This window comes from Rattus norvegicus, chromosome 18 (genome assembly GCF_036323735.1).
Source record: "Rattus norvegicus strain BN/NHsdMcwi chromosome 18, GRCr8, whole genome shotgun sequence".
NCBI lineage: Eukaryota > Metazoa > Chordata > Mammalia > Rodentia > Muridae > Rattus > Rattus norvegicus.
The window spans coordinates 6,978,833-6,991,688 of NC_086036.1; the positions used below are offsets into that span (position 1 = coordinate 6,978,833).

At 40.1% G+C, this 12,856-nt stretch overlaps 1 protein-coding gene and 1 long non-coding RNA gene across 6 annotated transcripts in view; both read right to left on the reverse strand.

Moving 5' to 3' along the window:
- The window catches only part of LOC134482913 (uncharacterized), a 30,474-nt gene extending 20,795 nt beyond the window's left edge, over positions 1 to 9,679 (reverse strand). Inside the window, exon 1 of the long non-coding RNA XR_010059635.1 lies at positions 842 to 9,679. This is a non-coding gene — a long non-coding RNA (uncharacterized LOC134482913). The remainder of the gene's footprint in view (positions 1 to 841) is intronic.
- Positions 1 to 12,856, reverse strand: part of Chst9 (carbohydrate sulfotransferase 9) — a 274,349-nt gene that overhangs the window by 127,959 nt on the left and 133,534 nt on the right. For 3 of the 5 annotated variants that reach the window (XM_017600922.3, XM_063277264.1, NM_001170470.1), the window contains one exon: positions 9,735 to 9,773. The exons of the other annotated variants lie outside the window; for them this stretch is intronic. In XM_017600922.3, the coding sequence (XP_017456411.1) occupies positions 9,735 to 9,773 (39 nt within the window). The remainder of the gene's footprint in view (positions 1 to 9,734; positions 9,774 to 12,856) is intronic. 5 annotated transcript variants of the gene reach the window in all.

Sequence of the window (12,856 nt, forward strand, 5' to 3'; positions counted from 1 at the left end):
CATCCCCACTAAAATATATTTTATTTGACAGAGGAAAACAAATGTGTATTCCTCCATCAATTATTGTTTGATTCAATTGATATGAAGACTCAAAATTGTCAGATTAGGGAAAAATAAAAAAAGAAAAGGAGATGTTTAGTGTGTGAAAGCACTTGCTGTGAAGCAAGAGGACATGAATATAAATCCCACACACACAAAGGTTGAGAGAGCCTATTACCCAGGATGGAGAGCAAAGAGAGATGAAGCCCATGAGCTTATTGGTCAGCCAGCCTAGCTGGCTTAGTAAGCATTGAGTTGAATTAAGAGAGCCCTTCTCTGAAGAGCAAGGTCGAGGTCTTCTGCATGCATTTTATAAGCACCCAGACCTGAAAATTCACATGCAACACACACACACACACACACACACACACACACACACACACACACACACACACACGAGAAAAAGGATTGCTTGGAGAATAGGGAGAGGGGAGTTGGGGAATTACAGGCAAAGTTTCAGATCTGGGCAGTCCTATAGATGGCAGTGATGGGTGATAGAAGTACAATTTAAACGTATTTAGTGATCCCAGCTATCTAACTGTTACAGTTTCAATAATAAACCTTATGTCTGGGTTCTTTATGGTAAGTTTAAATATAAATGTAGACTAAAAGTCTTACAGACAAAATATCTGTATCAGTGCAGTAGGGTTTAGTATACCTCCAGGTACCATGAGAGCCAACGAAGCACATTAGATTTAACGGGATTTGGATTTGCTTATCTGCCCTTCCTAAATGGTCATTATAAAATGACTAGGACATTAGGTGGGAAAATGACCAATGAAAACAAGAAAAATTACATTACCTGACATCCAAGTTGAATATGATATATTCTTTGTTTATTGATATATATACAGGAAGGTATATATTTTTAAAGAATATGCACCGAATACCTCTAGGGTCTTTCAAGGACCCTGTGAAAGTGGATCTGTCCCCACGATGGGCACCACCCCTCTAGGGTCTTATAAGGACTTTGTGACATGAATCTGTCTTCACAATGGGCACCTCCTCCACTTTAGAATCTCTCATTTCTCTCTCTCACAAAGGCTAGGCCTCTTCAGCATTTTCCCAGCTGCCACTAACATCATAACCTCACTTCAGGGATAAGCAGGCTTCAGGTGCTTTATGTCTCCAGAGAGTCTCATGGCTTTTCTGCTGTCCTGAAATCCTCTTATCTTGGGACTCTCCGTAAAAATAACAGGACATTTTATGTGATTGATTTCTGTCTCGCTCAGCTCCAATGACAGACATTGACCTTAAAAGGTTTTAAGCTATGCATTATACAAATGTATCATTTACTGTTGATTAAATTGTTTGTGGCCACTTGTATTTTTTTTTAAAAAACTAGGCATCTGTTTCTTGGTTAGAAACATAACCTCATTTTTATCCCTGTGGGAAAATCAGTTATAACTCAAGACTTGTGTAGAGGAAGCCTAAGGATCATGGGTATTGTATGTCTGTGGGCAGTTTGCAGTCTTTGTTTGCATGGATTACACTTTTAACTAACCCCAAATGCATCTTTACCTTGAATGCTCCATGCCCAGATCCTGCCAGAACAAAGTGTATGATGTACCCCCATAAATATACATCAGTACTTTATTTTGTATACATTATAATATTGACCGAGATGCAAATACAAGAAGCACCTTGATACACCTTCCTTATTAAAGTCAAGTCCAGCAGTTTTCTTGAGACCTGTCTCATTCCCTGCTGTCTTGATAAGATCGTTTAGCTAAAGTACACTTTGAATTTCTATGCTTTATTTTTTATTCCTTAGTTCTATTTTAGACAAGATCTTGCTACGTAGTCCAGGTTTGCCTCCCATTTGCATTTTTTCTTTGTCAATTCTCAAGTGCTGGGATGACAGGTGTGATCCAGATATGGTATGAATGTTTATTTTTGTTTGAGTTACATTTCACTTTAATTGGAAATTCCATGGAGGATTATTTATTTCTTTATTTCTTTATTAATTTTAACAGACTAACTTAAAATTAAAGCTCCATGTGATTTTGGTTAGCACAAATTAAGAAACTTCATTTCATTTTCTGAGAACAAGGACTGGATACTCAAGTGTCAACACAGGCAACACTGTCTCAGGTAACGAGGCTCATGGCATCACGGTGAAATCTCTCCTGTTGTAGTTGAAGACATTTCTCCCCTGACACCTAAACAAATCATGGTGCAAATCTCAAGGGCATGCAAATATGTTCTGCTCTGCTCGCCACAGTAGCAATCCAAATCAGATGCCAGGCTTGTGAGTCTTCGTGTGTTTCGGGGCTGGGTTTCACAAGGATTCTTTCATAGACAACTGTGTGTCAGCACATTGCAATTCCTCTCACATTAATTACTTATCATTTCATATTTGTCCAATTTGCATAAACACGTCCTTTAAATGCAATGCTGTGCACTAAAACTTAAGGTATTTACAAAATAACTCTGCACAGCTGTGACATTATGCATTCTCTATCATAAATTAGATTGGCTGGAAAAGGAAGTTTGTTTAAAATTTAGACTCTCCACGACTTTTTGAACAAACAGTTCAAGTATAAGTCTTCTATTTTGAGGGTGGGAATATGTATCTAAAAGGCTCTACTTCATTCAACAATATATACTGTACTTAAGCCACAAACCCACAGAGAGCAGGTTATTTTCTTAAAAATGGGATATGTTAATGCAGTTTAGAAAACTGGCTCATGAGGAAAGCAGCTTGAACAAAGCAAGCCTTTGGCGATAGATTGCCGTGAGTGATCAAAGCAGAGAACTGGTGTCTTAGTGCTAGAAGGTGGTTAAACATGAGACTTTGTTTACATCAATCTTCACTACTTGGGTTGGATATAAGTAAAAAAAAATCCACTTATGAATTTCATCAGAGCTAGAATCTTGGGGAGGTTAGCTGTGGTCCACAAGTTTGGCTTCAAGTTCTAACTTAATGACTTTGACTTAATTAGATTTGCCAAGTGCTGGGGGTACCTAGGCTCTGATATATATTACCCTACAAGTGTACCAGTCAACTTTCCTGGTGTAACCCTTCCATCAAAGCCAACATGCTGGTATCCTCATTACTTTGGTGTGTGAAGAGGTATGATCATATTCGTTCTCTTCAGATGATCTGGCAAGGAAACCAGGCCCCACCTTATTGAACAACCATTGGCCATTGCTAGTTGCCACCTAAGAAAGGAGAATCACTTTTTTGACTACGTGGCTACTGGTAGATTTCCCATGCACCAACAGATGACCTCACTTCCATGTACGAGCAGACAGCCTCACTCTACATGGGCACCAGAGAGTGAACTTTGTGAGTTATTACATAACAAAGAGGTCATGAAGTTGGGAAGGGGCCATGTTGAGGCAAACTTGAGGGAGTTCAGGAGAGATGGGTATGATCAGGTTTCATATTACAAATAAGTGAAAGCATGTAGGTTAGGGTAATGAGGATTTTCAAATCTGATGCTGAGGAATCATGTTAAAATAATGGTTCTAAAAGGGAGAATGACACACAGAAAGGATTCCAAAATACTGAAAGACAAATATAAAAGTGGGCTTTAAAAAATGATAGTTTATTCAGAAGTACGTGCAGAGCTAGCTCTGAGGGTTCACCGTCAGTCACTGATAAGTAAACCTAGGGCTAGCTGGTTATTCCTTATATTCCTGAGGATTTAACTTTTGATCTTGTGTAGGAATCCTAGAAATCACTATAAACCAAGGATAGCATACAGGAGGATCACATCAAGGATGAAGCTGTTTGAAAATTTGCTTTCTTCAAATAATGTACAAGAAACAAAACATGTTGTTCACATGTCAATGACAGATTTTATGCACTATTTGTCCACCTATTTTTGTAGTTATTATTAATTTTCTCCTCATAAAATTTTTGTTGGTATTTTGTGAGTCTCACATCAGGCATCTGATCACAATCAACTTCTATGTCTGCCACCCTGTTGTGACCTCCCCTCATCCAAAAGAACTAAAAATTAAAAATAAGAATTAAAACCAAGTCTACTTTGTGTTATCTGTACTTACTGGAGGATGGTCAAACTCTGAGTGGCCTGCCCCTTAGATAGAACTGAGTTCTTCCTCTCCCACATTTCTGACAGAAGCCATCTATTGTGGAGAGCTAACTTCAGCATCCCTGTTGTACTTTTTAAGAGTTCTCTTCGGTGGTTTCTTGTTTAGGCTGTTAGTTATGGGGGTGGGGTGGGATTGGGGTAGGGGTTGTCAGAGAAGCCATCCAAGCCCCTCCCTCTCAACTGTGCTTCTTGCAGTCTTTGATATCACAACAAAGTTAGCCTTCTTGCTCTTTAAAGTCAACAGGAACACAGATCACAGATTATGGGCCTTCACAGACCATGGTCACAGTGCCCTGCTGCAGTAGGATCTGAGGACCCAGAGATTGCCCAGACCATGGCCTCAACATGGCCTCAGGCATCAGCACAGGCCATCGTGCATCAATATGGCCCCTGTGGCAGCATAGACTCCAGACATCATCATGACTTCAGGCTGCAGCACAGACCGTGGGCATCTGCATGGCCCTTGGTGAGAACATGAGCCACAGACATCTGGTCTCCCAGCAGGGAGTGGCTGGGTGGGGCACCGTAGGCACTGGTCTGGCTGGATTGCCCAGCTTCTGGCTCTTCTGCTCCTTCTATTAATTTTTAAACCCAGAATGTCTATGTATTCAACGTGTGCCAGTGTTTCAAATTGGAATGGTTATTGTCAGGTTGGAACATTTCCAAGGAGCATAAAAGCCCAGTCTAAAGTCAGCAGTGAGGGACTGGGCTTGCAAAGCACATGTTCCAGACTTTGCTACTATGTAACAGTGAATGTCACCTTTTGGATAGACAAAAATATAACACTTCTTTATACAAGCAACTTTAAAAAAATACATGGATGAATAAACCATGTCTAATGACAGAGATGATTTAATATTATCAATGAAGAGCCTGCAATTTCTTTATGAAACACATTTTCTCAGCTGTGGCTCCATTCTCTGGCCCTCCAGTACTGCTCTTTGCTTAATAGTTAATTGGGTCTGAAAGGCTAGAAAATTGGGAACTATATGTATTTAACAAATGTCATCTCTGCATCTTAGCAAACCTCTGACATTGCTCTTTCCAAACTATAATTCGTGAGAAGCTTTGCACACCTAAATTACTCTTCATACTTTATGCTATGTTGTCTTTTAATATCAAGAACACCACAACATTGAAGCAAGTGGGTTTTTCGGACAGAAATATTACTCACCCAGTAGATTTTTTATGTAAAAGAAGCACAATAATTTTTTTCCTATATTTCTTATGAAAGAGCTGGATTAGTAAAAAAGTCAGGGCAACTAGATAAATAATCCCATCAAGTATTTGACTCTTTGTATTTTGTCCACATAATCTTACAATACCACATATCCAAATTTAGCTTTGGCTTTTGTGTCTATGTTGTAAGAATAGGTTCTGTGCTCTCAAAGCTAGTGTCGAGGGCATATACATGCTTTGAGTTCCTTTTCAAAAATTGCAGCAAATGATACCAATTTATATTATTCTTGTAGAATTTATTCCTGGCTTAGGCAAAATAGTATCTCAAATGAAAGCATAGCCCGAGTCACAATCAGAATGCCAACAAGCTCTGAGAATTTCTCACAGTTAAATTTTAAATTACGCTCATTTATTTGTTTCTGTATGTGTAAACACCCCAGCTGCAGTAGAGGTCAGCAGATGATTTTCAAAACTCAGTGCTCTCTTTTTACCTTTGGCACTTAGGAATTGACTTGGTGGCGAACGCCTTCATTCACGAAGTATCATCTCATTGCCTCAGACCTTAGAACTGGTGTGTGTGTGTGTGTGTGTGTGTGTGTGTGTGTGTGTGTGTGTGTGCGCATGCGTTTGTGCATGCATGCATGTGTGTATGTGCGTGTATGTGTGTGCACATGTTCATGGCTCATGAATATGAGTTTATGGGTTCTTGCACAATGCACAGTCATGACAAGGCCAGAGAAGGCTATCAGGTGTCTTCTTCAACTATTCGCCATTTTATTCCCTTGAGGCGAGGTCTTTCACTGAACTGTTAGCTGTGTGTTCCATCTAGGATTGCTGGCCAGCCAGCATTCAGGATCTACCTGCCCATCTGCCACTTGCTGCCTTGCTGGGGTTATGGTCACGTGTGGCCATGACTGGTTTGGGGACTTTATCTCAGGTCCTCATGCTTGCAGGCCAAACATTTTTATCCACTGAGCCACCTCAGTAACTCAGAAAATTGAACTTTTATCCCACAGCCTTAGCCACGCAGGCCATGATAAACTTAGTTTAGGCAAAATTAGCCAAAAGCTTTGAAAAACAATTCGCTCTGAAATTTGAACCATGTAAGGTTTTTTGTGTGTTGACCACATCTACAAAGCAGGTCATTTCGATTAAGCAATGAGGCAAACAATAGTTAAAAATGGAAACTACCTTCAGAATGAGATAGCCAGCTGCCTGGATTACTCTCCTACAGTCTTTACCTGGATGTACAGCTTCATAAGCATGAGCAAGTTATCATTTCTGGTTATAGGAAATAACTTCCTATGTTGATTAAAAACTGTGAAAATTTAAATCTAATGAAAAAATAAATTTATTCTATTTTTACTTATGTGAATGTTCTCTCTCTCTCTTTCTGTGTGTGTGTATGTGTGTGTGTGTGTGTGTGTGTGTGTATAGGTGTGTAGTACACATGTGAGTGCACAGTTGGAAAGGAGGCTATAGGAGGATGTTTGGTTTCCTGAGGATACCGGAACTAATCACCATTTTTCTCAAGAGCAGTACGTTTTCTTCACCACTGAACCATTTACCCAGCCCCAAATTCTTTAAACAATGATTTAAACAGCCAAGCAAAAATGAGGCCTTTTGTGTATTCCTCTCTAACGGGTGTTATTTTTGCATAGCCGTGGGTGTTTTGTTTTGTTTTTCCTATAGTTTTTTTTTTGTTGTTGTTTGTTTTCCTTCTCATTAGTGAAATAAGGCAGGGGTATGTTGAACATGATTAGGGCCAAATTCTTCTCTTCTTCAGTGGAGAGACAGATTCGGTAGTAGATAAGGAGGGCACAGACTCATCTAAAAAACAGAATGCAGGTTCTGAAGAGAATGGGTAGAACATGGCCGTCTGTGAGTTCAGAAACAGCAAAGGTCACTGACATTCAGGGTACTTTAGAGTCTAAAGACACATCTGAGTGTGCTGGTGTTGCACACTTACTGTGCAGATACTCATGAAGAAACTGACAAAATGTCTGTGTTGATCTAGGAACACTTACTGTCTTTACAAGACAGATTCCCTGGAACTCTCCCTTGGCAAGTCAGTGCCCGTCCTTGGGTGTGTCCTGTATTTCTCTCTTTGACTCAAACTTTGTGCTTAAGGTCTATGTCAAAACTGTCCCCTATACTGAAATTTACCCTAAAAAGAGAGAATTCTCAAAAAGCTTGATGTATATTTAAATGACAAGATATTCACAATTTCCCCACCTGCAAGCTTGGCTCCGTCTTGTAGTCTTGATTTTATTTCATCCCGACAACAGGCAGGTAGACATACTATGAACACATGGGGCTAGTTACCTCATCAGTGAGAGGCGTTTCCTCAACACCCTACTGATTGCTGTCTCCCATCAAAGATGTGTTCACCTTAAAATGGTTTCTACTTCTTGAGAAAATTCTATTAAGAAGGAGTCCACCCCGACATTGCTAATGATATTTTGCTACACTTGCAAACAAGAGCACAACCGTTATTAGATAGGATTCAATCAGCAACTAGCTGGTGTTAGGCAGATAACAGATTGAAGGAGCCACAGGGGTCAAGGACACCACAATCAACCAACCTGGGCCCATAGGTGCTCACAGAGACTGAACCAGCAACCAGGGAGCCTAGGTAAGACTGACCTAACTAAGCCCTCTGCACAGAGGGCTTCTGTGCATCTTGGTCTTCATGTGAGACTCCTGTTTGTGGTTCTGTTGATTTCCTTTGTGAAATTCTGCTCCTACTGGGCTGCCTCTTCTAGCCTCAATAGGAGAAGATACACCCAGTTTTACTGCAACTCGATGTGCCAAGGCTGGTTGATGTCTATGGGAGGCCTCCCATTTTCTAAAGAGAAAGAGAGGAGGAGTAGATAGAGGTGGGGGACTTGGAGGAGAACAGGGAGGGAAAGTTGTGATAAGGACATAAAGTAAATAAATTAATTAACTAATTAAAAAAAGAAGTTGAACACTTTGTGAGGAATGGTCAGGATGGTATTGCCACAAAAGCCAGGAATGAAGTCCTAATTCTCTCTAGCCTGTCTTTAAGTTAGTGTATCACCTTGATCACATGGAACCTTTAAATCTGTGATTACAGAAGAAACTTAATGAGGCATCTGGAACAATGCTTCGGCTAATTAACGTTCTTCCTCTCTGCAGTTTCTTTCATGAAGAAGCCACTGTTTCTGTGCAATGTTAGAAACAGATACACGCGACCTTCCCTCAAGGGCAAGAACAAAGGTGGTCACAGCTCTGAAAGACCAGGCACATCCTTGAATTTAAATATACATGTTTGTGTGTGTGTGTGTGTGTGTGTGTGTGTGTGTGTGTGTACATATACATATATGTATATACATATACATGTATGTGTATACACACACATACATTATTGGGCTTCAAGAGGCAGAACAAAGACAATGGGAGTGAGTTTTAAAAGGGAAACTGGAAGAGTAATTCTGTTGCCAAAATGTCCTAGATGGACTAGATGCGACAAGGAATTTTAGGAAGAAGCGACAAGGAATCCTGGAGCTCTGTTCTCTTTCAGATGAGGGTGCAGACTCTCTCTTCTATTAGCCATAGTAGCCTTATTGAGAAGCATATCACACCTGCAAACACCCACTACGCACACTGGAAAGAAGAGTGTTAGAAATATCGGAGCTTTACACTGGCTGCTCTCAACTGCTATAGGGATAAGTAAACATGGATGTTGACATTTGTGAAGGTGTGGACACAGGTCTGTAAGCGGAGCTAACATTTTCTGTGATTGTTCTCAGGTCTGTACCTAGTGGGCTCCAATGTCTTAGCACAAATGCTTGCTCAGTGGATGAAATTTATCTTCCCCCATGATTTTAAACAAAAATCCAAACAGAAAAATATGGAAATATAAAAGCTTATTTTGTATTAGCTAGCAAATATTGACTCCATAATGCGTGCAATTGCATTGACCCGAGTAGCAGCCACCTCTAGAAATATGAAATATTATATTTTATAATCATTGAAAACACATTAACAATTTTTCCCAGATACAAAGATTTTTTTAGTTAAATAGTATAATCTTGAGAAAGCATCACTCGAGCAAATGGTTTTCAGAAGAACAAATGAGATTCCTGGATGTTTGAGAAAAGAAGCTGCTTAACAATCACGAGAATCCCTACTTTTCAATTGCTGACTGTAAGGCTTGCTTTTCGTTATGCAATCATGAAAAATTAAACATTCCATCTCATTTTCTTTTGAATGGAAAGACATAATGACAGGGATATAATTGATTGATTTGAAAGCTAAAATAAAATCTAAGTCTATTAACTTATTTTAAATTAATTTAATATTGATCAAGTCAAGGATCATAAATGATAAATTCTAATATGAAAACTTGAATATGAAGTTAGAGCCGCATTTTAGAAGTTGAAAATAAAAGCAGAAAATGGAGCTGGAACTAATTAAGTGAAATCTTACCCGATACTCCTTTCTGTTCTCTTTTCTTCTCTATTCTCCCTGAAATGAGAAGAGAAGTTGTGGAGTAGGGTCATGAGAATGCAGTGATATAATGAAGATGAGAAGTTCGTTTATGATAATGTCATAGCAGAGCCACTATCTCTCAGCCGTGCCCTGTGTGATTTAATAATGAGTGCTCATAGTTGACAAGGAGAAAAATGCTTTCAAACCACCTTTTAAAAAGAAAGCTGTACACACGTAAGAACTGCTCTGTGCGGCTTTAAAAATTCTGTTACCAAGAAGGCAGTTTGGATAACATGACTATTCAGAAACAACAATAGTTCGTTCCACCTGGGGCCTATGACATTAATCATGGGATTTAGAGTACCAGGTTTAGAGTTCCAAGCATAAACTCCCTCCTGAATAGCAGGCCTGAAATCTCATCAGGAAGTGGGTGGCTACTCTCTAACAGTCATGCACTATTGTACCAGTGGTCACATCTTGCAGGTAGGTACATAGTGTAGCATGTAGGGTCTAGCATTGAGTAAGGCTATTGATGAAAGACCTTTCCCCAGCAATATGTCTAAATGGCAATAATTCCTCTATGAAGCATTATATTAGGGAGAGCTAGATAAAGTAAGACCAACAATGATCAGGACAGCTGAAACAAGGATTGATCACACAGGAGCAGAGTAGCCTAAGTATACCATAAAATTCATCCAGGGGAAATGTTTAGAGCTTGCTCTAGGGATATAATCTCCAAGGTTAGTATATAGGAAGAGACCTGACAGGATTTATACAGTAGCTAATGAGAGAGTGACTGGGTCACAGTTATTGAGAATGGAAAGTAGTGGCCACCAGAGGTGATGGGAGTCAAAACAAAGCCCAGAGATTACAAAAGGTGAGGTGAAAGGCAGATGACAAGGCCAAGGTTACAGATAACTTGGGGCATGTAGCTCTTGGGGGAGTGATAGGGTAAAGAAGTGAGGAATTTTATGTGAATTTACTGAGTTTAAAGTGTTATGGAAATAGGAGGCTTAACAAAGATCAAAATTGAGATGCAGGATATGCTGATCTTCAGCTGAAGTGAAGACTTAATAGAATGTAAAGGCCGATGATACAGACAAATAGGTCAAAGTCAGTAACTGAGAATTCATAACAGCACATTTCTGTTGAGTGTGGTATCATGAGAATACAGAAGTAGCAGAGATCCTAGGGGAATCAAGGGCAATCTGATTTGAGAACTAATCAGAAAGTTCTAGGAAATTTGATCTAGGGGTTGCAAGAGCATCCAAAGCTGTTACTCACATTCACATGGTCTCTTTGTGGGAGGAGCCCGAAGAGCAATGAAAAAGGTGAGGCTGCGGATGCCTGTTCTCACTCAGGAAACTGCAGCTTATAAATGTGTCTGATGGAGCAAGAGCTCTCGCTGACACAAGCCGCTCTTAACACTAATGTGTGGAGCACTTCTAAGCTTCAGGGCTCAGGTAAAGGAGCTGTGCCCCAGGATAATGGTGCGAAAGGACATCAAAGTGGAGGTGAAAGCCTGGCCTCAGGGTGGGTAAATGAGGGCCATCCCTCCCACTGTCACTTTCTTGTCACCTAGCAACATTTCATGGCTGGAACATTATCAAGGAGTTATATAACACATTAAAGCTATATGTAAACTTTATCCAACTGATTCTTCAAGCCATTAATGTCTTTGAAAATGCTAAAATAGAAGTCTCCCCTCCTCCAGGTGCATGCATTGGAGGATTCCTTTAATTGGCACCCTGATTAATCATTTTCATTTGGGCTATTTCCAGAAGACTTATGGGGTGCAATTTATTTCAGTGATTCAAACAGATAAATAGCATGAACAGTCCATTTAAAGGCCTCATTTATTACCAAGCAAGGCATAAGCTACCTTTTGCAAGTTTTCTACAGAGTGAACCACCTCTTACTGTGGTTATGCACTTAGGACTGCTAGGTGCCTCAAATGTTTTCATGGACTTTCAAATATTTAGGCAAAGCTTGACTTAGCAAAGTGTTTGTTGAATAGCAAGGCTCTGGAGAATCTTTAAGTTCTGTTAGAATGGATTTTAGTAAATCTCAAGTTGAAAGTGAATGTGTTTAAGGATGTCATGACATCCTCAGTGGCCCATAGCTTCCATCCTTTCGACACTCCTGTTTCTTTTAAATCTTTCTCACCACCGAATTAGACAGACTTGTATGGAAATGGTGGAGGGCGACCCTCATGGTTGGTCATAAAACAGGCAGGTTCTGTCCTTCTGAAACTCTTCTTCTTGGGGAAGGGAGATAATGTATATGTGGATAGCTACACATAGTCCATGGAAAGGTGCACAGGGCACAGGGCCTCCTGTCAATATCCAGTGAGCACATATCAGCAAACGTCAGTATCCCAGAGGCACAAAAAGTCTAGGTATTAGGTCAGGAACTTAGATGACTCTGGTTCACACAAGTTCATGGGCCCATGGTGTTAGACTTTGAATGAGTCTCTTATGAGCGTTTATATTTGAAGAGTTCCCAGTGTATGGTGCTGTCTGGAAAGTTATTGAACCTTTAGGGAGTGGAGCTTTGTTGGAAGAATGATTGTCAGTGGGAGGGGTGGGGGATTGAGATGGGGTTGAATCTTTATTGTCTGGCCCCACTTCCTGTCCCCCTCATCTGAAATACGATGAGTCAGGCTAAACTCTTTCTGTCACACCTTCACCCTCATGATGGGTCATGACTTCTGTGGAACAGTCAACTAAAATAAACATTTTCCCACTCAAACTGCTATATGTTAGGGTATTTTATTCCAGCAAAAGAAATGAACACAAAGACAGAACTAGGCGTTCACAAGATCCCCGCAGACACTTTTGGCCAGGAAAATCATTATGAATATGCTCAAAGCTTGTGTCAGTTTAGCATGTGAGGTAATACAACCACGATGATGCTAGATCTGGGCAGCTCCTTGGCTTTCTATTCTTTAAATTGAGGAACTGGAAGCTGCATCTTCTCAATGCTGTGGAAATGGGATGATTAGATATGATGAGTCGTGTAAGTCGACCTAGAGTTTTAGAAGGGAGTATAGAAGACACAGTTGAAGGCTTTCCTAAGACTTTATACAATTTTTGCTCCTAGCTTATACGAAAGAGCTT